The following is a 23,784-nucleotide window of genomic DNA, read 5'->3' on the forward strand; positions in this document are numbered from 1 at the left end:
TAGGCTTCACTTGTCTGCTTTTGCATCTTGAGCCAGTATTTATCATTTAATGCCATTGATGGCTATGGCAGCCTTCGGTTAGTTTAGTTGAATAGTTGGACCATCTGATGTTTGACTACAGACCGAGAGTCTTTGTCCAACGCCAATATCGTTTGACCGGCGACACTGTGTAGGACTAGACTGTTATTTTTTTAGGATCTCACCGCCAAGGGTATCAAATGGACTTGTCCCTGGTGGTACATAGAGCAAGTCACAGTTTCTTCTTATATGCTCTGTGTGCCCCTATGTGGATTGACTATGGAGTTTCTTATTATCCTAGCCGTGTGGCTAGGTAGTACGACCAACATCAAGCTGTCCCTGATTTTGTACGGTTTAAGGGGAGATTGATTACTTAGTGGTTTCTTGTAACGCCCCAAAAATTTTCGAATCTTATATGGTATTATTTTATCGGGTGATGAATGATGCTACAGAGAGGGGCATAATATTTTATTTAGACCCGAGGTAGATATTGAGTATAATTAACTATGGATGGATAGTGATTTATCAGTATATGAATAGTACCACTGGTCTGTGAATAATACTACCAGTCCAGACATTGATTTATTTTGGTCCAGAAAAATTACTATCTATGTATTATATTTTATTTAATATTTTTGGAGTATGCATACATGATTTTTATGGGTAGAAAGTAAGTAATGAATATTTTTGGAGAATTTAGATAATTAGTGAATAGTGAATTATGGTGTTATATTAATTAAGGAAATGAGAAAAATTATTGTTATAGAGTAAATTTGAGATGGTGTTATATTATTTAAGGAAATTAGAGGAATTATTTGAAGGATTCAATTTGAGAATTTTTGTGAAGATAAATAATATTTGAAGGAAATACATTGGAGAATATTTTTAGCCATTGGATTAGATTACCATTGACATGACTTAATCTTAGCCATCCAATGTAGAGTAAAGACTAAAATACCCTTGTTGCTCAATTATTTGAGCAACCACTTTCCCTTCTTCTTCCTCTCTTCAACGTGAATTTCTTTCTTTCTTCTCTTCCTTGGCCGAAACTTACCCTCTCATTTCTTTCCTTATTGTTTTCAATTTCTCACAAGAAATCACTCTAACTAGACCATATGAACTCAATCCAAGACATTCCTCTTGAAGATTCAAGATTATTCATTGTATTGGAGCTTAAGGATTTGAAGAATTTTTGAGTTTTAGCTAAAGTTCAAGTAAGTAGATTTTGTGATTTTGAGTTTGATTTATGGAATTAATTAGGGATTTGGATCCTTTCATTCTCATAGCATTTTTCTATGCCTTTTTGGTTTGGGTTTTGAGTTTATTTGAGGATTTTCTTTTGTTAGTACAAGGTGAGCTATCTAAGTTGGATAAAGGCAAGACTAAGGTTTGATTTGGTGATTTTTGGGTGTTCCAAGCTTGATTTTTAAGGTAAGTGTTCATAAACACTCTTACCTTAGTTTAAATTTTTGATTTTGTGAAGTTTATACTATTTTGTGACAATGGGGAATTTTAGATGAAATGATTTGATTATTGAACTTTGGTGGTATAAATGTGTTCTTGGGAGATTTCTAAGCATGTCTATATGTTGAATTGATGAGAAAAATATTTTATTCTTCATTTTCCAAGAGTGGCAGAACCTATTGATGAAAAAGGGCTTAAGTTTTCTTATTATTCTTTGTTACTTTATGCTCTTAAGATGATGTTTGATGAGTATGGAGTATGTGGTAGAAATCTCTACCTTGTATATGCTTTAAGTAAGCTGAAACTGGAAAAAAAAACAAAAAGTGATATTGAGTGAGATTAAGGACTATGTTTAGATCCTTTCTAGTTTCCATTTGTGTCTGAGTCCTTCATAAAAGTTGTAGGTATACTTCTTAGCTTTCCAACCCATCCTCTTGTGTCCAATTTGGATATGTATAGCTCAACTTATGACTAAAACACCTAAACTGACTCTGTTATGACGGGCCACAGGTATCACTGAATTGAGTGCCCATTTTGACCACTATAATGGTAATATTATGTTCTGAGTTCTTCATGAGAGTTGTTTGCCTGTGTCTTGAGACTTCTCTGGTTTTGGATTGGTTTGATTTGAGCATCTGGATAAGTAGAAATTTGATAAACATTGGAATTAGTTCTGCTGAATCAGGTCTGGACTATTGGTCTGTGTTCCTAGCCTTTTTTTCACCATCTTACAGATTGATCTGGGCTGTTGTCCCTTGATAACATTTGTAGACTTTTGTCTTATCTTTCTAATGAATCAAACTTCACTCAAGTTGGAGATCTAGAACTCAAGTTATGTCTTAGAAACCCAGCAAAGGTCAAGGTTATATTAATGCTGGAAATTTTCTATGTCTTGAATCATAGGTTTATTTGGATAAAGGTAGGTATGAATCATGTGTGATGAAGTTCTCTTGATTCTTTGTATACTTTAAGATTTATTTGACAAAATAAGACATAAGTTTGAAAAGTATTTAAGGTGTATGTTCTTAAAAAAAAATGGGTATTTAAGGTGTATGTTCTTTGAATTTTGAATAAGAAAAGTATGATGTGATATGATAAGAAATTACTTATGCTACATTTCATTATGACTTTAAGAAAGTTTTAAAAGAAAAGGAATTTATGAGAAATTTCCTATATTAAGTAATTATGTTTAAGTATGAAGTTTTTTATGAGTTACTTAAGTTCTAAAGTAAGCTTACATATATGATTTCATATGATAAGAAATTTTATAAGTTAAGTAATTTTGTTTACATATGAATTTTTCATGAGTTAGTGACTTTGTAAAGTACGCTGACATTATGAATTTAAGAAGACTAAAGCATAAGACAAGTTTTATGAGAAGTGTTATGAATTAAGAATTAAAACAAGGATTTTGGGCTTTAATATACTTGGTGTGAATTTGATGCGTGATTTGAATTTATGTATGATGAGCATGCTCGGCATTTGATGCCATTATGATAAGAAGCTATGATCATATGCTAGGCACGTGGGTGTCTTATGTTAGGGCGGACACGCTCTATATGTTATGAAAAGGTTGGCGACCTAAGGCCATTATGAATAAGTTATGAAAACCTATCTCCTTCTCTTTCTCCTAAGTGTATGCGAGCCATTGGAAAATATTTTTAAGGCACTTAAATGAATGAGATTATCATATTTCAATAAACCTTAGTTTGGAAATAAATGATTATGTTATCAAATGAATTTTCACAGCATGATATTTCGGTGCATGGTTTTAAAATAAATAGTATGTGTATTGGTATAATAAATGTCCAAGTAATGAATTTATGATTTGGAAGAATTAAATTACTTATGTTATTAATTATAAGTTATTTGATATTTCTTTTGCTATAAATGTAAATGTATGTTCTTTTGATAAAAATTTATATTTTAAGTGTGTTGCCAATGCAAACATTGGTAAGTTTGTCATTTATGAGCACCACTGAGTTTTATACTCAGCGCGTTGATTTTTATCACGCGCAGGTTGACGTACGTGGTTGCTACTTGAAGATCAGAAGAGTAGATTTAGAACAGAAGAGACTATTTTAGTAGTAGTAGAATTAGTTTGATGTACTTAAGAATCATGGCATGTATAATTATTACCTTTTCGGAGATTATGTTATTTGAATTATAACTTAAGCATGTAATGATAAATTAGTTTGGTGTATATATTTGGAGATAAGCATGAGATTTTATTCAATGTTTGGATATAAATATTATATATATGTATATAATGAATGTATTTAAGTGACGAATATTAAAATGTTCTTGAGGAATTATGTAGTTATGAAATTATAGAAGTACTATTGTGTTGTTATTGGAGTTTGATGGGGTTTGGAGTTTGAATTTGGGACTGCTTTGTATTCATATGTTTGGCAAATTCTATTTTTAGGGGAAACTCTTGCAGTTTTTCTGTAGGACTCTCCCAAATCATTTTCAAAACAAAATATTATTACTTGCTAAACTTGTGAATACTAAGTGACTTCTAATTCATAATATGGTTGTGTGATTTATATGTCGGTTAGGAAGGTGCCTCCGGCACCGAATGTCGCATCCACCGTCGGGTCTTTCGGGATTGGGCTGCGGGTGTTACATGTTTCATGCTCTCTTTGTGTTTACCTGTTTATGATATGTCGTGAGTGCGCATAACAACACGTCATAATCTATTTAATGGTATGGTTCACATCATTGGGTGCATACAGTCCTAAAGGATAGGTTCTATAGGCTATGACTCAAATAGAGAATTGGCTTATAAGGGACCCTTGAACCTTGAGCATGGATATACCTAACCATGTGTGAAACAAAGAGTTTCACATGGGTCCAACAGTACGCACACTCATGGGCCACCCCCAAAAGGATTAGGGATGGTTTGCGGTAACAGGGAGGACGCTTTGGCTGTCCGTCGACATAATCAATGAGACCTGCCGATCAGCGCTACTTGCTATCCAGACTCAGAAGTTTGAACAGAGAGAGAAGAAATTCATTTGAAATTCATTTTTTATGCAATGGAGAAAAGGATTCTCAATCGTGCAAATAAATCAACAAATTTAAATGTTTTAATCAAATTTGTCAATTAAGTTCAAATTTCCCCTCATCAAGTATTCTTAAAGAAAGAACACTCGATTTATGTCAAGGTACCCTGCAAAACAACGCATAGTAAAATAAAAACCCTAAAGAAGGGCTGGTTAGTTTACACAGCAATCGTAGTCCACTTTTATGCAAAAAGATTACATAAAGCATCCCTAGCAGAGTCGCCAAACTGTGAACCCCTCTCCAAAACATCAAAATGCATATGAATGCATGTGACTAAGGGCAGAAATGCACGTGAATGTATGAGTCGCCACCTTGTTTAATTATTTTAGGGTAACTAAGTGACTCCAATTTTAATTAACCTAATTACTAGGTTAATTATCCCAATGTCTAAGGCACAATCTTCGAACCCGAGGTGGATCGTGAGACTATGTCATGCTGATAAACTAATCGATGGAATGAATGCTTTTGCAGGGTGAATGAAATAATTGGACCAATTGAAATGTTTATGTGATTTCGACTTGCCGCTCGGGGTTAAATCCCAAACGTGCCTACGTACTTCCGTTTGAATGGAAGATCAAAGTCAACGTAGTTCGATAGGCCTCTTTTAGAGGGCTTTGAATGGGGATGCTCTATGCATGAGTGTGTGTATGCTTCGTGCATTTTGTTTAGGCATTCTGCCTGAAAATTGATTGATTTTTAGGCATTTGTTGCCAAAAGCGTTTGATTGGGCAATTTATTGCCAAAATTGATGTTTGGGCTTATTGGTTTGCCAAAAAAAAATGGATTAAGGCCTTTGGCCAACAAGTTTTGTGATTTATGCAATCTGATAGCCAAAAGATTGGTTATTTAGAGGCTTTTTAGCCAAAATGTGTTGATTCGAAGACTTTTAGCCAAAAAGATTAATTTTAGGCAATTATTGCCAAAAAGTTGATTATTTAGGCGATTGTCGCCAAACTTGAGTGATTTAAGACTTTTAGCCAAAAAAATGGGTTGATTTAGGCAAATTGTTGCCAAAAATTGGTTATTCTTACTTATAGGCAATTTGTTTGCCTAAAGTAATTAAATGAACTGCAATGTAGGCAATTTAATGCCAAAAGAACGTGATTAATTAAGGCCTTTTAGTCACAATTATTGATTAATTGGACTTAAGCCGAAAATTGTTCGAAATAAAGGCAATCATACCATAGCCATTGATAGACTAGATATTTTAAGCCAATATTGTCGGATTTAAGCTTTAATACCACGATTATTAATTAACCGGGCATTTAGCTTAATCATATTTTAATTGAGGCAATTTACTTGCCTAATGATGACATGAATGCATTTATGCAGTTGTAGAATTGGAAGGAGTATAAGAGAAACATGCATGAAGTGCTAAAATTAAATAGGCAGAGTTTAGTTCATGTACCTGATTTAGTCGATGACCGCTTCTTAACTCCAGGTTAAGCTCCTCATTAAGGGAATTTTAATTAATTTAATTTTAGTGACCACTTAACAAAGCAAGAAAGCGATAAAACTAAATTAAAATGCAAGAAAGCAGTAAAGAATCACAAGGAGCGTAGGGGAGAAGGAGCGTTCGTCAACACAGACTGAGTGAGGAAAACGGAGTGCCGGGGCCACTATTTATAGGCGAAAATCGGACTATTTCGGCGGCCGGGCTGCTGGGCTCGGCGGCCGGGTTCGGCGGCCGGGCCGTCGGGGCTCGGCGGCTGGGTTCGGATGCCGGCGGCCAAGGCCGCCGGAAGCCAGCGGCTGGGCCGCTGTGCCTAGTGGTTTTGCTAATTCTCGCTCCGGAGGCTTTTCCGGGAGCTCCGGACCTCCGAAAAAAATTCCGGGACCAGTTCCGCGATCCTCGCGACGTCCCGGACGTTTCAAGTACCATATTGGCATACTTTCGATGAACTTCCAAAATGGCCTTTGGTCCGGTCGGACTGTTTGCAGTCCGGGAAAATTGGCTCTTCGAGCCTCAAAATTTGGGTATTCACAGTTAGAATCGGATATTGATTACTTAAAGAGTTTATTCAAGTTTTTTTATTTCTCCATTGTATTAAGTTACATAAAAAAACGTTTTATTATCTCGAAATAAACCGTCAATTTTTCCAACAACCATACAGAAAAAATATATTTTTTCTTTTTTATCTATCTACTAAAAAAAAAATTATGTATATTCTATTTGAAAATTTATCTTTAAAAAAGTATATCCAATCAAATAATATAAACATAAAGAAAAGGAGTATTAATAAAAAGAATATACTTTTTTCTTTTTTTTTAATCTCTCCCTAAATAAAATATTTTAAATTATAATCAAAATAAAATGAAATATTTAAAAAATAAAATATAAAAATTTTAAATCTCTCATTATCATATATATTTATTAAGGAATAAATTAAAAAAAAGATAAAACTTAAAATTTTGAAAATTTTAATTATCGATATGTATTTATTTAAAAAATAATTTTTATAAATTATATCCAATCAACTAATAAAACGTAATTTTCAATTGACTATCACTAAATTATTTGAAGATATTCTAAATTTCATTAACTACGTTATCAGAAATCTCATTATTTCTTATTATTTCTACGTTTATATATAATATAAATACATACTATTTCTGTATTTATACATAGTATAGATAGATTATAGATATTTTAAATATATTTTTTAAATATAATTGAAATATAGGATTTACAAATACTAAATAACTTTTAAAAAAAGAAAAATGATTAAAATTTAATATTAAATTAAAAATTAATTAATTGAAGTTACCCATAGTTTTAAACCAAGGTTGTCAAAATGGCTATTTCAAGTGAATTTGGTAGAGGGTCCACAAAATCGCAGCATAAAACCGAAAGGTTTTACAAATTATCTAAAATAAAAAATATCAATTTTATTAATCCCATTCAAAATTATGAAAATTATTATATAAAAATAATAATTATATTAAATTTTAATTTATTTAAATTATATTATTAAAAAAAAACATAAATTTTACATTTAAGACTTTGGAAGGTCGGTATGCAAGCATAATAAAGAAGATATATTTTTTAGCTACCAATATATTTGATTTCCTTGTTAATTTGGTAGATAATAATAATAATTCCACCAATAATACAATAAGCCACACGAATTGAAATTCATTAGTGAAATTGCATATACCTGTCTTAAAATTTATTTTGTCATGTGATAAGAAGCAAGACGAGCAGTGAGAGCCACATCAGCATCTTTAGGCGGAAGTGAAAATCTTTTGGGTAAAAGAAGTCCCAATAATTGATTCCCGCCAAAAAAAGTTGGGTTAAGAAAAGAAATTGTGTTTTCCCGGTTTCCTTTCCCACCACATGCTCCAAATCAATTTGCCTAATTCAAACCTCCCGCTCTCGCTTATACTCTTTGTTTCGCTAAAATAACAAATTCCTAAACCTCTCTTTCTGCGTTTATGCAACAAATCTAATAATGGACCCTAAATTTCAATCCTTGCCCCCACTCAAAAGATTCAGGCTCCTGCAACAGCAACATCAGCTTGAAGAAAACAAAGAAAATCAACCCATCTCACTGCAACTTCCGGCAAAGAAGCGAAAGGAGTCCCGTCATCCACTTCTCCCTGAGCCCACCACTACTAGTTATTGCTTGCCGGCAAAAAAAACGGGTTTGGGCACTTCAACCTGCAGATCTCATATCAGGCAACCCCTTTGAGTATAAAGCCTCTCCCTCTTCTGATGACATTAGTGCTAACATTCAGTCCAGAGAAGCTCAACGACCAGTAGAACCAGAGGAAGATGACGTTTGTCCTAACATCCAGTCCACAGAAGCTCAGCAAAAAGTAGAAGAAGAGGAAGATGATGGGATTTTATGTGCTATTTGTGGAAGCACAGATGGAGATCCAACGGATCCCATAGTTTTCTGTGATGGGTGTGATTTAATGGTACACACTGTATGCTATGGCAATCCTTTGATAAAGTGTGTTCCTGAAGGCGATTGGTTTTGTAGCCAATGTTTGGATTCTAAAGCTTACAAAAAAAATAAGGCATCGCCCTCTTGTTGCCTATGCCCAACAAAAGGTGGAGCTATGAAACCCACCACAGATGGTTTGTGGTCTCATATTGTGTGTGCAGTTTTTGTTCCTGAAGCGTTCTTTGAGGATCCAGATGGCCGTGACGGAATTAATTGCTCTAACGTTCCTAAGAAGCGGTGGGAAGATAAATGTTATTTGTGTAAAAGCCGAAAGGGGTGTGTTATAGAATGCTCTGAGCCAAAGTGTCCTTTGGCATTTCATATTACTTGTGGGTTGAATGAGGATCTTTGCATTGAGTATAAACAAGGGAAAAAGGAGGCAATTGTTGCTGGATTCTGCAAAACCCACACTGAATTGTGGAAGAAGGTAACAAAGCCTTGATACTATTTTTTTCATTTTTTGGTTATGGTTAATAGTTCTGTATAGAAAGAAAAATTCTTGATGGCTTTTTTTTTTTTCTTTCCTGTGTGTTTTTGTTTTGCAGCAACAGCAGACAGGAAAATTCAAGATTGTGGCCAGAGAAGAGCACAAGTAGGCTGATAGTTCTTGAATGAAATGTTGATTGAGGAATGGGTTAATTAGATTTTCTTGAATGCTAGAGTTGTTACTTTGTTTAGATTTTCTTAAATGATAGGATAAAGAAGTTGAATATATGTTGTAGGCTTGTATGGATGCATCTAATGTTCAAGTTAATCTCATTTCTGAATTTTGCTTTTCCAAATTAAGCGCTTAAAGAATGGAATAAAACTTTGCTGATTATGTTAATCTTTTTTCATATTCAGAATACAGATAACGAATTTTCTGCATTTATTTACTGTTTTAAATATTTTTTTCCTTCGCTGTCAAATTCCAGGTATTATCATTTTGCTTGCTTATAGTTGTTCTCAGTGATTATTTCTTAAACAGTAGGTTTGTTTCTGTCCCATTTATCTTTCACTATCCATTTCTCTTAATTTTAATTATAAAGAAACTATTCACCAAAACTATGAGCAATCCTAGAGAACCCAATCAATGTAAATTCAAAATTAAATCTCCATTTTCTTTGTTTCTGTTTCAGGTCAGATTGGTCTATTTCAAAGCTATTTATCTTTGAAGAGATTATTTTGTTGATTTATTTTATGGAAATAGGTAATATTTGCTATCAGAATCAAGGTATTGGATTCTTACCCCCAAAATACTAAAATATTCCGTGAAGAAATCAAATTTAAATCGGGTTGTTGGTCATCCACGCATCCCCTGAGTTTGGTGAAAATTGTGGCAATGAACAAGTAGACTTGGCCTATTTAGAAATAATCTTTTGCAGTCAGTCATAATGCGTGGACACTATAATTAATCTAAATGAACTATACTGAAGTTGTTAGTGCAGTTTGTAATTATACGAGGAGTTACTATCCCACGTTGAAAAGTTTCCAAGGAAAAGAACAATCAAATAATTTGTAAAATCGACATATTGATGTCTTGCTTTCTTGCAAGGGAAGTTCTTGTTCTGTATAACAAGTTTTGGTTTTCTCATGGCGTCTAGTTCATCTGCACCAAAGGATATTGCAAATGGGCTTATTAGGCTCAATATCAGGGAGTCGGAGGAAGTGGGAGGACTGGTACTGGGAACGGAGGATGTATTGGCCAAAGCCAGCCAAACAAACTTAGCATTGTTGGCAAGTTTCTCACTGATCGCAGGATCAATTTCCAAGCCATGATGAACGGTATCAATAAATTTCAGATTCTGTAAAAAATTAGTGCTTGAATTTAATGGAGATTCAAAATGAGGAACTTCTCATGTATTTCAGAAAAGTTATTTAATTACATCAATAAGTTTGCTATATATACTATTGAGATAACTATACAAGTAAACTAAAAGCTATCCTGACCCTTAGATTAAAAGAAAAGAATATACAAGAATAATTCTTAAAATGGTAGCCATAATTCATTTGTAACCAGTAAAATGCTAACAGATCATGTACTGGTATTGATGAGCTGTATTAACTGAAATAAGCCAAAGCAAGTTGGAAAATTGATGATTTGGCATTGGTGGTAGTTATTTAGAAAGAAGAAAAAGATGAGTGATGTTGGTATATTTTTCACACCCCCCTCAAGATGGAGTTTTGGAGAGATCTGCCAAACCCATCTTGGAGAGGATGGGGTTAAATAAAGGAGAATGGAGGGGTTTAGTGAGGATGTCAGCTATTTGATTTTTGGTGTTTATGTGAGTAGGAAGGATAAATCCAACTTGTAACTGATTCCTCACGAGATGGGAATCAATATCAATATGTTTGGTTTTTTCATGGAAAACTGGATTTTGGGCAATGTGTAGAGCAGCACTGTTATCACAATATAAGGGTATGGGGAGAATTAATGGAATCTGGAGGTCTTTTAAGATGTATGAAAGCCATATTAATTCACAAACAGTAACTGCTAGAGCTCTATACTCTGATTCTGTAGAACTTCTGCTGACAGTGCTTTGTTTTTTTTGATTTCCAAGAGATCAAAGCATTTCCAAGAAAGACACAATATCAAGTTGTTGATTTTCTAGTCAGTGGGCATGATGCCCAATCAACATCACAATATGCAGTTAACTTGAAATCATTGGTTGCATGGAAGAACAAGCCTTTTGAAGGAGTACCTTTCAAGAATTTTAAGACATGCAATGCTGCTTTGTAGTGTTGCTCACAAGGTTTCTGCATAAATTGGCTAAGCTATTGCACTGCATGTGTTATGTCAGGTTTAGTTAAATTCAGATATAGCAGCCTCCCAATGATCCTTCTATATTGTTCAACATCTTCAAGGTAAGGTCCCATTTCTACAGTTAATTTGAGTCCTTGAATTGCTGGAGTATTAGCTGTTTTTGCATTTGAAAGTCTTGCATTATGAATCATGTCCAGAATATATTTGTGTTGAGTGACTATAATCCCATGTTTTGACCTTGCTATTTCCAAACCAAGGAAATATTTGCATGGCCTAAGTCTTTAATTGTGAACTCTTTATGAAGGAAGAACTTAACTTCTCCTATAAGAAACTCATTTTCACTTGCTAAAAGCAAATCATCAACATAAACTAATAGCATTATAAAGTCTGAACCTGTGCCTTTTGTAAACAAACAATGATCATTCATGGATTGTGTAAATCCAAACTGATTGAGCTTTGCTGTCAGCTCTTTGTTCCACTACCTACCAGCCTGTTTAAGGCCATAAATTGATTTTTTGAGCTTGCAAACCTGTCCTTGTTCAGCCTTGTTATAGCCAGGGGGAGGTGTCATATACAATTCTTCATCCAAGAATCAATGCAAGTATGAATTATTAATGTCTAATTGCAAGATTGGCCAATTATATGCAGCTGCTATAGCCAAAAACAATCTGACAGTCACTAGTTTAGCTACTGGTGAGAAATTCTCAATATAATCAACCCCTAGCTGCTGGTTATATCCCTTTGCTACAAGCCTTGCCTTGTACCTATCCACCTCCCCATTTGGTTTATATTTAATCCTATAAACCCATTTACACCCAATTACTCTTTTTCCCTTTGGCAATGAAGTAACAATCCAGGTTTTGTTGTTCTTTAATGCAGTTATCTCCATTTGCATAGCTTTGATCCAATTTTGATAATGTTTTGCCTTATTGTAGGTTGATGGTTCATGGAGTTGTTGAATCTGTTTTTGGTATGTATGGTAGGCTGTAGATGAGGCAAATTTGGGAAAGGTGCTATCAAATGGTAAATCATGCATGTTTGAGGTAGATTCTGCAGTAGAGTCATCATTGCTATTGTTTTGAAGAAATGAAACATAATCTTGCATCCAGACTGGCCTATTTACAATTCTAGTTGACCTCCTAGGTATCATTTCTGTAAATTGACTATTAGAGCTACTTTTTGGCAAAGGAATTATGACAGGAAACATGGGTTCTGGTTGGTTATTGGTATTGGTTTTCGTCTGGTCATTGGTGTTTTCAGTTGTTTCTGGTTGTGGATTTTGAAATTGGTGTTCAGGTGTTGGTGTTGGTTCCGTGTCATAAAGGATTTGGGTGATATCAATGTTGGTTGGTAAAGGACAGTCATTTGGTTCAATGGAGTAATGTTCTTTATAAGCAAAAAATGCTTCATGGAATATTACATCTCTAGATGTAATTATGCATTTGTTTTTGAGGTCATACAATCTGTATGCCTTTTGATCATTTGCATATAGTAATGCACACTTAATAGCTCTAGGATCGAATTTGTCTTTATGGGGTTTTACATGGGTAGCATAACACAAACACCCGATGATTCTTAAATGAGAAAGGTCAGGTTTTTGTTTGTGTAAGGCTTCAAAGGGTGATTTCCAGTTTAAGGTTTGTGAAGGTATTCAGTTGGATATATGGGTTGCAGCTAACAGTAGCTCTGATCAGAAACATTTTGGAAGACCTAACTGGAACATTAAAGACCTAGTAACTTGCAGTAATGTTTTATGCTTTCTTTCCACAATGCCATTTTGCTATGGGCTATAGGCATAAGACTTTTGGTGATGGATCCCTTTAGAAGTAAATAGATCATGACATTTGATATTAATAAATTCTATTCCAATATCAGATCTAATGGACTTAATCTTCTTGCTAAACTTGTCTGTATCAGATTTAAGAAATTGACAATAACATTATGAACCTGAGTTTTATCCTTAATCATATAAGTCCATATGTATCTACTATGATCAACATGCAGATAGCACCTGTGATAGATTTAATTCTTTAAGGTCCCCACAAATCAATGTGAACCAAATCAAAAGGTAATGGAGATAAATGATCAGAAGGATAGAAAGGCAGTCTTTGCTGCTTAGATAAATGACAGACTAACTCATTTACATTGTCAATATCTTTTACATTTGAATGACTTAACCTTTGAACAGATAAATGTCCTAATCTGAAATGCCACAATGTGGACTTGTTCATTCTTTGAACTTTATTTACATGATTAACTTTTGACGCTGGCTTAATTAAGAAAAAACTTTGACTCAAGATATATAGACCCTCCGACACTTTTCCAATAGCAATGATATCCCTACTCAGCAAATCCTGCAAAATGCAATAGTTTGGATATAAGTGGGCTGATGTATTGCAAGTTTTGGTTAATTTGTCGCTGAGATAAGGTTACAATCAAAACTTGGTAAAAACAAGGTATCAATCAAGTGGATTCTACCACTAAATTTAATCTTTCCAAAATGAGTTATTGTTTTAAAGGTTCCATCAGGCAATCTTACTGTTTTTGGGTTCCCAAGTTTATGTATAGTCTCAAAGAATGAAGAATTACCAGTCATGTGGTCTGTACATCCAGAATCAACAACCCATTTACCAGTTTCCTTGCAATTCAGTTTAACATAATCAAAAGTAGAAGTTATACCTGCAAATGAGATAGTGTTGGCTGCTGCACTCTGTTGTTGTGGATTCTTGTTCAAATTCATATCCCAATGATTTTTGTTTGAAGATGCTCCTGCTGCATGATTCATTTCAATTGGACTGTCAAAATCTCTAGTCACAGCATTTGCCTTTGCATTTGCAGCCTTTCTTTTCTGCCTTAAGTCTTCCCACCAATCTGGATATCCTATAATTTTGAAGCAGCCTGCCTTAGTGTGACTTGAAGTTTTGCAGTCTGTACAGTATTGATCTTCTTTCTTTTCAGAATTCCTCGAACTTTCATAAATATTTGTCCTCCTTTGTATTTGTACTGCCATTGGAGCTGGTATCTCTGTAATTTCATTGGTAGATAGCTGAATCTCTTTCTGTTTGGCAACACTGAATATCATTGAATATGCTTTACTGATTGATGGTAGAGGCTCCATCATCAGAATTTGGTTTCTTGTTGTTTCATAAGTATCATTTAAACCCATTAAAAACTGAATCAATCTATCATTGCTTTCCATATCAGACATGGCTGATGATGCCCCACAAGTGCAAACTGGCAGTTGTTTAAGACAATTAAGTTCATCCCACAACTTCTTCATTTTAGCATAATAGTCTACAACTGATAGATTTCCTTGAGACAAATTGCAGACGGTCTTCTAAACTTGGTAAAGTAATGGTCCATTACTTTCACCAAACCTATGATGTATTTAATCCCATAAATCCTTGGCTGAATCAGAGTATAGGAAGGTTTGCACAACATTTTTGGCAATAGAATTCAAAATCCAAGAAATAACCATGCTATCTACTTTCATCCATTTATCATACAGAGGAGATCCAAATGCAGGTCTAGCACAAACTCCATTTATGAATCCCAGTTTATCTTTAGCCCTAAGAGCTATAATCATCGACCTTTTCCATGACATATAATTTAAGCCAGTTAACTAGACACTTACCAATGAAAGGTTTGAGTGATCTGAGTTATGAAGATTTAGAGCTTCCTCCATGGCAGTATTTGCTTGGTTCTATCTTTATCTTGCTGCCTCTGTGTTTTCTATGTCAGTTGGGTCAACCATGGTGGTTTAAAAGGATTGCAAAACCTGCGCTTTGATACCATGAACGGTTTTAATAAATTTTAGATTTTGTAAAAAATCAGTCCTTGAATTTAATGGAGGTTCAAAATGAGGAACTTCTCATGTATTCTAGAAAAGTTGTTTAATTACATCAATAAGTTTGCTATATATACTACTGAGATAGCTATATAGGCAAACCTAAAAGCTATCTTGACCCTTAGATTAAAAGAAAAGAATATACAAGAATAATTCCTAAAATGCTAGCTGTAATTCATTTGTAACCAGTAAAATGTTAACAGATCATGTACTGGTATTAATGAGCTGTATCTACTGAAATAAGCCAAAGCAAGTTGGAAAATTGATGATTTGGCATTTGTGGTAGTTATTTAGAAAGAAGAAAAAGATGAGTGATGTTGGTATATTTTTCACATGAAACAATCTATGGCATCATTGTGGCGTCAGTTAATGGTGTAAGCATCAAGGAAATTGATTGAAATTTATTCACCTTTCAGTTGTTCAATGATAAAGATCTCCAAAGGGTTATCAAGATGAGCCCGTGGTCTTTCTACTAAGCTCTCCTTCTTTCCAATCGGTAGGAACTGATGAGCACTTCTATTGCATTGAACCATACCTACCTATGGCTACAAGTTCATGCACTTCCTTACGGGTTCTGGTCTCAGACAGTAGCATAGGCAATTGGCAATCATGTGGGATCCTTCGTTGAATTTGATCGGGAGAACCATTTCGGCATTTGGAAGAGCTTCATGCTTATAAGGATTCTCTTTGACGTCAGAAATCCTCTAAAAAGAGAATGCGAGTCAAGAAACTAGATGGAAACTAGATTGGGTATCCTTCCATTATGAGAACTTCGAACGTCTGCTTCCTTTGTGGCATAATAGGGCACTCCGATAAGTTTTGTCCCATGGCCATTGAATTCTAGGATTCTAACATGGAAAGGCTCTTTTCGACAAACTTATGGGCAAGCTCTCGCCGGAACACCCTGGCAGTAGGGGATCACTGGTCACGTGATGGGGTTCTAGTGGTCCCGAAAGTTGTGTTAAAGGTTACAGCTATAGCTCCATTGAAGTAAAATTGATGCAAGTGTTGCTGACAGACATTTGATTTATTTTGCTGATGAAGATAATGTAGCTGATTGAAGATTATTTTGCTGGAAGTCATTTAGATTTTGTTTTATTTTGTTATCTTGTAATCTCCACCTCTTGTATTAGTTTAAGTCAAGTAACAGGAGTTGAAAAATCTATGATGTACCTTGCTTTAAGCTAGTTTGGAAGACAAACTTCCTTGATTTTATGGAGGTTTGGTGAACAAACTTTACAATAGCTCTTGTATAATTTTTCACTATGCTCTAATGGGGATTAGATCTTTTCTCTCCACATTTACATAATTCTCTGCAGAATTTTCCTTCTCTTTCTTAATTCTCTGTTCTTCTAAACCAAAAAATGGTATCAGAGCAACCTTGATCTCAAGGGTTTGTGTGTGTATTGAGTGAAAATTATAGAGAAAGCCACCAAATAAACCGGAGCTTTTGAAGTTTTTTGTTTATTTGCTTTCCCTCAAATGGCTTCCAGCAGCATGTCTCTTTCACCACCTCATTTTAATGGGGAAAACTACCATGTTTGGGTAGTGAAGATGAGAGCTTATTTCAAGGGCCTTGGATTAAGGCAGTATGTGGTGGAAAACAAAGTACCCTCCACCTCTTAGATAAATCCAACCCTTCAACAGATTAGACAACATGAAGAAGAGATTGCTAAGGCTCCAAAGCCCTGTCCTATATCCATGCAACTGTTGTAGATCCTGTCTTCACCAAGATTATGGCATGTGAGACAACACATGAAGCTGGGGAGAAGTTAAAAATTAAGTATCATGTATCTAACAAAACTAGACAAATGCAGGTATTAATTTAAGAAAAGAATTTGAAATGTTGAAGATGAAGAACAATGAAAAGGTGAAAGATTATGTCGATAGAGTTATGAAAATTGTAAACCAAATTTGATTGTTAGGAGAAGAGTTAGAAGAGAAGAGAATTCTAGAGAAAGTTATGGTGACTCACCCTGAAAAATTTGAAGCCAAGATTTCTTCTCTTGAAGATACTTGGACATGTCACAAATATCGTTGAATGAGCTTTCAAATGCTCTACAAGCTGTAGAACAAACAAAAGCTTACAGGGAAGAAGAAACCATTGGAGAGAAGGCTCTTATGGCAACTCATAAAATAAAAATCCAAGAAGGAGGTTCAAGCAGCTAGCAAACTGACAGAAAATTGAAAATTAAGAGAATTTCAGAAAAAAATGGAGGAAGGACAGATTTCCACCTTGTCCACCTTGTAAAAAACAAACCATACCAAGAACTACTGCTGGTTCAGACCTGGAGCTAATGTAAGGTTTGTAAGCAATTTGGTCACATTGAGAAAGTTTGTTCTACAAATCAGAATCAACAAACACAAGCTTATCTTGCACAAGTCATCAAAAATTCTAAAAAGCATGAAGACAACTATTTGCTGCTACTGAAATTGAACAATATGGTGTCTCAATTGAAGCTAAAGAAGCGTGGCTTGTTGATAGTGGCTGCACTAACCACATGACACCAAACTTGGTGAATTTCGATAGCTTGGATACAAACTATTCTTCAAAAGTCAAACTTGGAGATGGTAGGCTTGTTGATGTCAAAGGCAAAGGAGCTGTGATTGTACAAACTCCTTTAGGTACAAAGCTTGTTTCCGATGTTCTTTATGTACCTGAACTAAATCAAAGCTTGTTTTCTGTTGGTCAATTGCTGGGTAAAAATTATAGTTTGCTATTTAAAGATAAAACTTGTGAAATAAGTGATCCTTCTGGCTCAAAGTTATTTGCTGTCAAAATGAAACGGAGAAGCTTTCCTCTAAATTTGACTTAAGAAGAATCTTCTTCAAAGAAAATCTTGCTTGAGTCATAAAGAAGAATCTGATTTGTGGCATAAGAGACTTGGTCACACCAATCTCAATTCATTAAAATTGCTACAATCCAAGAAGTTAGTTGCTGATTTGCCATCTGTAGTTGAAAAGACCAGTATATGTGAAATATGTCAGTTAGGCAAACTCAGCCAAACACCATTTCCATCTGATCAAGCATGGAGAGCTTCTATGAAACTTGAATTAATACACACTGATGTGTGTGGCCCTATGAGTGTCTCATCTTAATGGCAGCAAGTATTTTCTATTGTTTATTGATGACTACACCAGATTCTGCTGGGTATATTTCCTCCAATTCAAATCTGAAGTTTTCAAAATGTTCTTGAAGTTTAAATCAATGGTAGAGAATCAAGCTGGCTAATCAAGATTTTAAGATCTGATAATGGGGCTGAATTTACATCCAATCAATTCAAGCAATATTTGCAAGAAGCTGGCATTCACCATATTAACAGTAGCTTACACACCTCAACAAAATGGTGTAAGTGAAAGAAAGAATCGATCTGTGATGAATATGGCGAGATGTCTCTTGTTTGAGAAAAATCTACCCAAAGTTCTTTGGGCTGAAGCTGTAAACACTGCTGTATATCTTCAAAATCGGCTTCCAACCAAAGCTATTGATGGAAAAACTCCTTTCGAAAGCTGGTTTGGAGTTAACCAGTGGTCATCTCAAAATTTGGAAGCATATGTTATTCATTTATTCCAAATGCAAAAAGAGGGAAATTGGATCAACGAGCTGAAAAAGGAATTTTAGTAGGCTACAGCAGTGAATCCAAAGCCTACAGAATTTTGAATCCTGTTACTAAACAGGTGTATGTCAGCAGGAGTGTCAAATTCGATGAGAAAGGTGAATGGGATTGGAGTAAAATGGAACCAATTCTAAATCATTCTTAAACAAGTCATTTTCAGCAAGAGCAAGAACTTCCATTGACAATGAAGAGAATCAATGAAGATGATTATGCAATTAGAGGAACTAGATCCCTAGAGAAATTTACAGCAGATGTAATGTTGTCTCACTTGAACCAACTCAGGTGGATGAAGCCTTAAAATTGCCTGAGTGGAGAGCTGCCATGGAGGAGGAGTTGAAGATGATTATGAAAAGAAACATGGATTTTAGTTCCTAGACCATTGAATAAGCATGTAATTGGAACTAAATGGGTATTCAAATTGAAATTAAATTCTGATGGCTCCATCAATAAGCACAAAGCAAGATATGTTGTTAAAGGCTACGCTCAACAGCAAGGGTTGATTTTCAAAACCTTTGCACCAGTTGCAAGATTTGACACTATCAGATTGATTTTGGCACTAGCAGCAAGTGAAGGTTGGCAAGTCTTTCAATTGGATGTGAAATCAGCTTTCTTAAATGGTTCTTTGAAGGAAGAAGTGTATATTGAGCAGCCTGAAGGTTTTAATGATGGAAGCAATAGAGTGTGTTTGTTGAAGAAAGCACTCTATGGTTTAAAACAGGCCCCAAGGGCCTGGTATGCCAAGATTGATCATTACTTGCTGAATTTGGGTTTTAAACGAAGCTTGAATGAGGCAACACTTTACGTAACTCAACAAGGAAGTGATGTGCTTATCGTTTCTGTGTATGTTGACGATCTACTTGTCACAGGCAACAATTTACAATTAATTCAAGAATTCAGATTGAAGATGCAGCAGGTTTTTGAGATGAATGATCTTGGCTTAATGTGTTTCCTTGGGATTGAAATTGCTCAAGATGAGCAAGGGATTTTTTTTCACAAAAGAAATTTGCTTGGGAGCTGCTTAAAAGGTTTGAACTTAGCAAATGCAAACCAGTGAGTACACCTACAGCCCATGGAATAAAATTGCAAAAGGATGATGGTTCTCACTCTATAGATGCTTCAACTTATAGGAGCATGGTTGGTTCTTTGCTTATTTATCTGTAACAAGACCAGATATCATTTGCAACAAATTTACTGTCGAGATTCATGAATTCCAACTGAAAACCATCTTACAGCAGCCAAACGAGTTTGAGATATGTGCAAGGGACTGGAATTTGGTTTGTTTTATAGAAGATTAAATGGTGTGAAGTTGTTGGGGTTCTCAGACAGTGATTGGGCTGGTTCATTGGACGATATGAAGAGCACTACTGGTTTTTGTTTTTCACTTGGTTCTGCTGTCATTTGCTGGGGAACAAGAAAGCAAGCTTCAGTTGCTCAATCAACTGCAGCAGAGTATGTTGCAGCATCTGCTACTGTAAACCAAGATTTGGTGAGAAAGGTTAGTTGATATGAATTTTCAGCAAAAGAATCCAACTAAAATATTTGTGACAACAAATCAGCTGTTGCTATGGTTAAGAATCCAATCTTCCATGGAAAAATCAATCATATAAAAATCAAGTATCATGCAATTCGTGAAGCTGAAAAGGAAAATGAAATTCAGATTTTCATTGTTGTTCTGAAGACCAAACAATAGATATTTTCACCAAGCCATTGCAAAAGCTAAGATTTGAGTTTCTCAGGAATAGACTTGGTGTTGTCTCAACTCTTGCATCAAGGAGAAGTTTTAAAGGTTACAGCTACAACTCCATTGAAGTAAAATTGATGCAAATGTTGCTTACAGACATTTGATGTATTTTGCTGATGAAGATAATGCAGCTGATTGGAGATTATTTTGCTCAAGTCATTTAGATTTTGTTTTATTTTGTTATCTTGTAATCTCCATCTCTTGTATTAGTTGAAGTCAAGTAGCAGTAGTAGTTGAAAAATCTGTAATGTACCTCACTTTAAGCTTTAGTTTGGAAGACAAACTTCCTTGATTTATGGAGGTTTGGTGAATAAACTCTAGAATAGCTCTTGTATAAGTTTTTTCACTATGTTATAATGGAGATTAAATCTTTTCTCTCCACATTTACATAATTCTCTGTAGAATTTTCCTTCTCTTTCTTAATTCTCTATTCTTCTAAACCAACAAGTTGAAGAGGAGGTGGTGGGTAACGTGGGTGATCATGGTAGTCAGTTCAGACCGATTACCCCTTATGAACGTGGTATGAGCAGGGGTCGTGGTAAGCCTCAGGTAACTACGCATAAAGGGGGGTGTACTGCGAAGAGTAGGGAGCAACTTTTTGCGGGACACAGTAACATTATGGGAGTTGAGTCCGAGAATGAGTCCATAACTTTCAATGATGCTAAGAAGAGACCGTTTGAAGGGGTCCCACTAGCTGTAACTGAGCGAGTCTATCCAAAACTCTAACATTTTGGCTGACATGGCAATTATTCCGATGGATCCTGGGGTCCAAGCCCACCCAACATTATGAGTTCCTTAGCTTAGAACTATCATGGTATGGGGAACCCACACATAGTTTGGGTCCTCAAAGACCTCACTTGTACATATAGTTCAAATTTTATTTTTCTGTATGAAATAAAAATAAATAAAGAGCGGATGGTGTTAGGCGAGCTCTGGGTTAGGCGAGCTCTGGGTATGCCGACTGTTTTGCTATTGACAGTGTCGGGCTTAGCTGAGGCCTAGCTTTTTGTGGAAATTAAAAGATTCGGCAAGCCTATTGGGTTTCTCACGGTTCCACATTGACATCACTGTATCCCTTCCAAATCAACATCGGTGGTATTTCACTGGGTTCTATGGGAGGCCAGAGAGAAATCTTAGAAGGGAATCATGGGATCTTTTGAGAAGTTTAAAGCAGCTTTCATCTCTTCCCTGGTGTGTCATGGGGGATTTCAATTACATTCTCAGCTCTTGCTAGAAACGAGGCAGACACCCCCAACCACAGTGGCTAATTGATGGGTTCTGAAATGCTATAACAGATTATAATCTTTTTAACTTGGGAATGATAGGGCACCTGTTTACTTGGGAAAGAGGAAGGGGTACTGAAGGGTTGTTGAAGAATGACTTGACAGAGCCTTAGTTACTTCTTCATGGATGGACCTGTTTAGAAATTGGCATGTGCTAAATGTTTGGCTACAAAATCGGATCACTCTCCTATCCTTTTAAAGTCAGCTGGGTTAACATATGCTTCTCTTTCCCGTTTTCAATTTGAAAATATTTGGTTGAGGATCAAGATTGTAAGACTCTGGTGGAAAGGGTTGGGCAGCATCTTCTGCTACCTCTCTTCTAGATAAAATTGCTGCTTGCAATTCAGTTCTGGCGGCTTGGGGTGGAGGAGTTTTAAGGGCCTGTCGAAAACAGTTGCATCGCCTAAAACGTAAACTGGCCTCCTTGAGATAAAAAATGACGCTGCATCATTAAAGTTACATGAGGATACCGAAAACCAGTATGACTAATGCCTTGAAGCAATGGAATGTTATTGGAAACAAAGAGCCAAACAATTTTGGCTTCGAGGGGGCAATACAAACTTGAAGTTTTTTCATGTGCAAGCTTCGTCACGAAAAAAGAAAAACTCTATCACTCGACTTCAAAGTTTGGCAGTGAAAGGAGAAGGGAGAAGGGTTAGAAGAGATCATTACAGGCTATTTTAATGATTTATTCACTTCTGCAGGTTGTGAAGGTGAACAAGTACTTGATTGTATCGATGCCTGTATTACTGCAGATCAAAATAGAGACCTAAAGCGAGATTATTCTCCTCAGGGGATCAAATCGGCTATTTTTTCTATGCACCCAGACAAATCCCCCGGGCCAGATGGAATGAACCCAACTTTTTATCAGAGGTTTTGGTCTACCTTAGGGCCTAAGGTTACTAATGCTTGCTTACAATTCTTGAATACTGGGTCTTTTCCTGTCACTCCTAATCATACACATGTTGTTCTTATTCCAAAAAAGAAGAATCCAACTGCAATGATTGATTTTCGGCCGATCACGTTATGCAATTTGCTATACAATCATCTCCAAGACTATAGCATCTCCAAGACTATAGCAAATCAGATAAAAGAGGTGTTGTCGGGTCTAATATCTCCTTCACAGAGTGCTTTTGTTTCTGGGAGACTAATTTTGAATAATATCCTGGTTGCAGATGAGATTCTCCATTACTTGAAACAAAAGAGGTAGGGAACTACGGGTGTTGATACTCTAAAGATTGACATGAGCAAGGCATACGACTGGGTTGAATGGTCTTATCTATAGGATGTGCTGGAAAAATGGGATTTGACATGCATCTGGTGAACTTGATCATGTTCTGTGTATCTATGGTCAAATAATTTGTCCCTACCTGTTTATACTTTGTGCTGAGGGGCTATCTTTGTTGATTCGGCGACGAGAGAGGCAAAATGTGATTCACGGTTGTAGCATAATAAGAGGCGCACCCAATGTATCTCACCTGTTCTTTGTTTACGATAGCCTTTTGTTCTTTAATGCGGTGAGTGGGGAGGGTCTACAGATGAAGGAATGTCTTGACTTGTATGAAAGAGCTTCGGGACAGGTGAAATTATCAAAAATCTTCTACTTTATTCAGTGCAAACACTAGCCAGGATTGCCGCCATTTGATTTCTAACTTGTTTTCTATTATTGAGAGTTTGGACCTTGGTATTTATTGGGTGTTCCGTCAATTGTGGGGCAAAATAAACAGGCTATCTTCTCCTGTATAAAAGATAAAATCTAGCGTAGGATTACCAGCTGGAAGAAATGGTTTATGTCCATGCATGGAAGGTAGTGTTAATTAAGTTGGTCCTTCAAGCTATTCTGACCTTCATCATGGGGATTTTCAAGCTCCCAACTACGTTATGTACTGACATCCAAAGGATGATGAACAAGTTTTTCTGGGGAAATGGGTTAGTGATAACAGCGGAATAGTTTGGAAGCGATGGGAAGCTTTACGTTGTTCAAAGCTTTCGGGTGGCCTCAATTTTACGTGTCTCAACGATTTTTAATATGGCCTTATTGGGCAACAGGTA

At 35.7% G+C, this 23,784-nt stretch overlaps 1 protein-coding gene across 1 annotated transcript; it reads left to right on the forward strand.

Annotated features, from left to right (window-relative positions):
- The first annotated feature begins 7,874 nt into the window (after positions 1-7,874).
- Positions 7,875-9,337, forward strand: LOC149494298 (uncharacterized). The gene is given in 3 exon segments (XM_089724662.1): positions 7,875-8,186; positions 8,188-8,928; positions 9,047-9,337. Coding segments are annotated over 3 exon segments (975 nt in total). The 5' UTR covers positions 7,875-8,003; the 3' UTR covers positions 9,098-9,337.
- Positions 9,338-23,784: the final 14,447 nt, after the last annotated feature.

This window comes from Jatropha curcas, chromosome 8 (genome assembly GCF_041381405.1).
Source record: "Jatropha curcas cultivar XTBG-Jc1 chromosome 8, XTBG_Jcur_1.0, whole genome shotgun sequence".
Lineage (NCBI taxonomy): Eukaryota > Viridiplantae > Streptophyta > Magnoliopsida > Malpighiales > Euphorbiaceae > Jatropha > Jatropha curcas.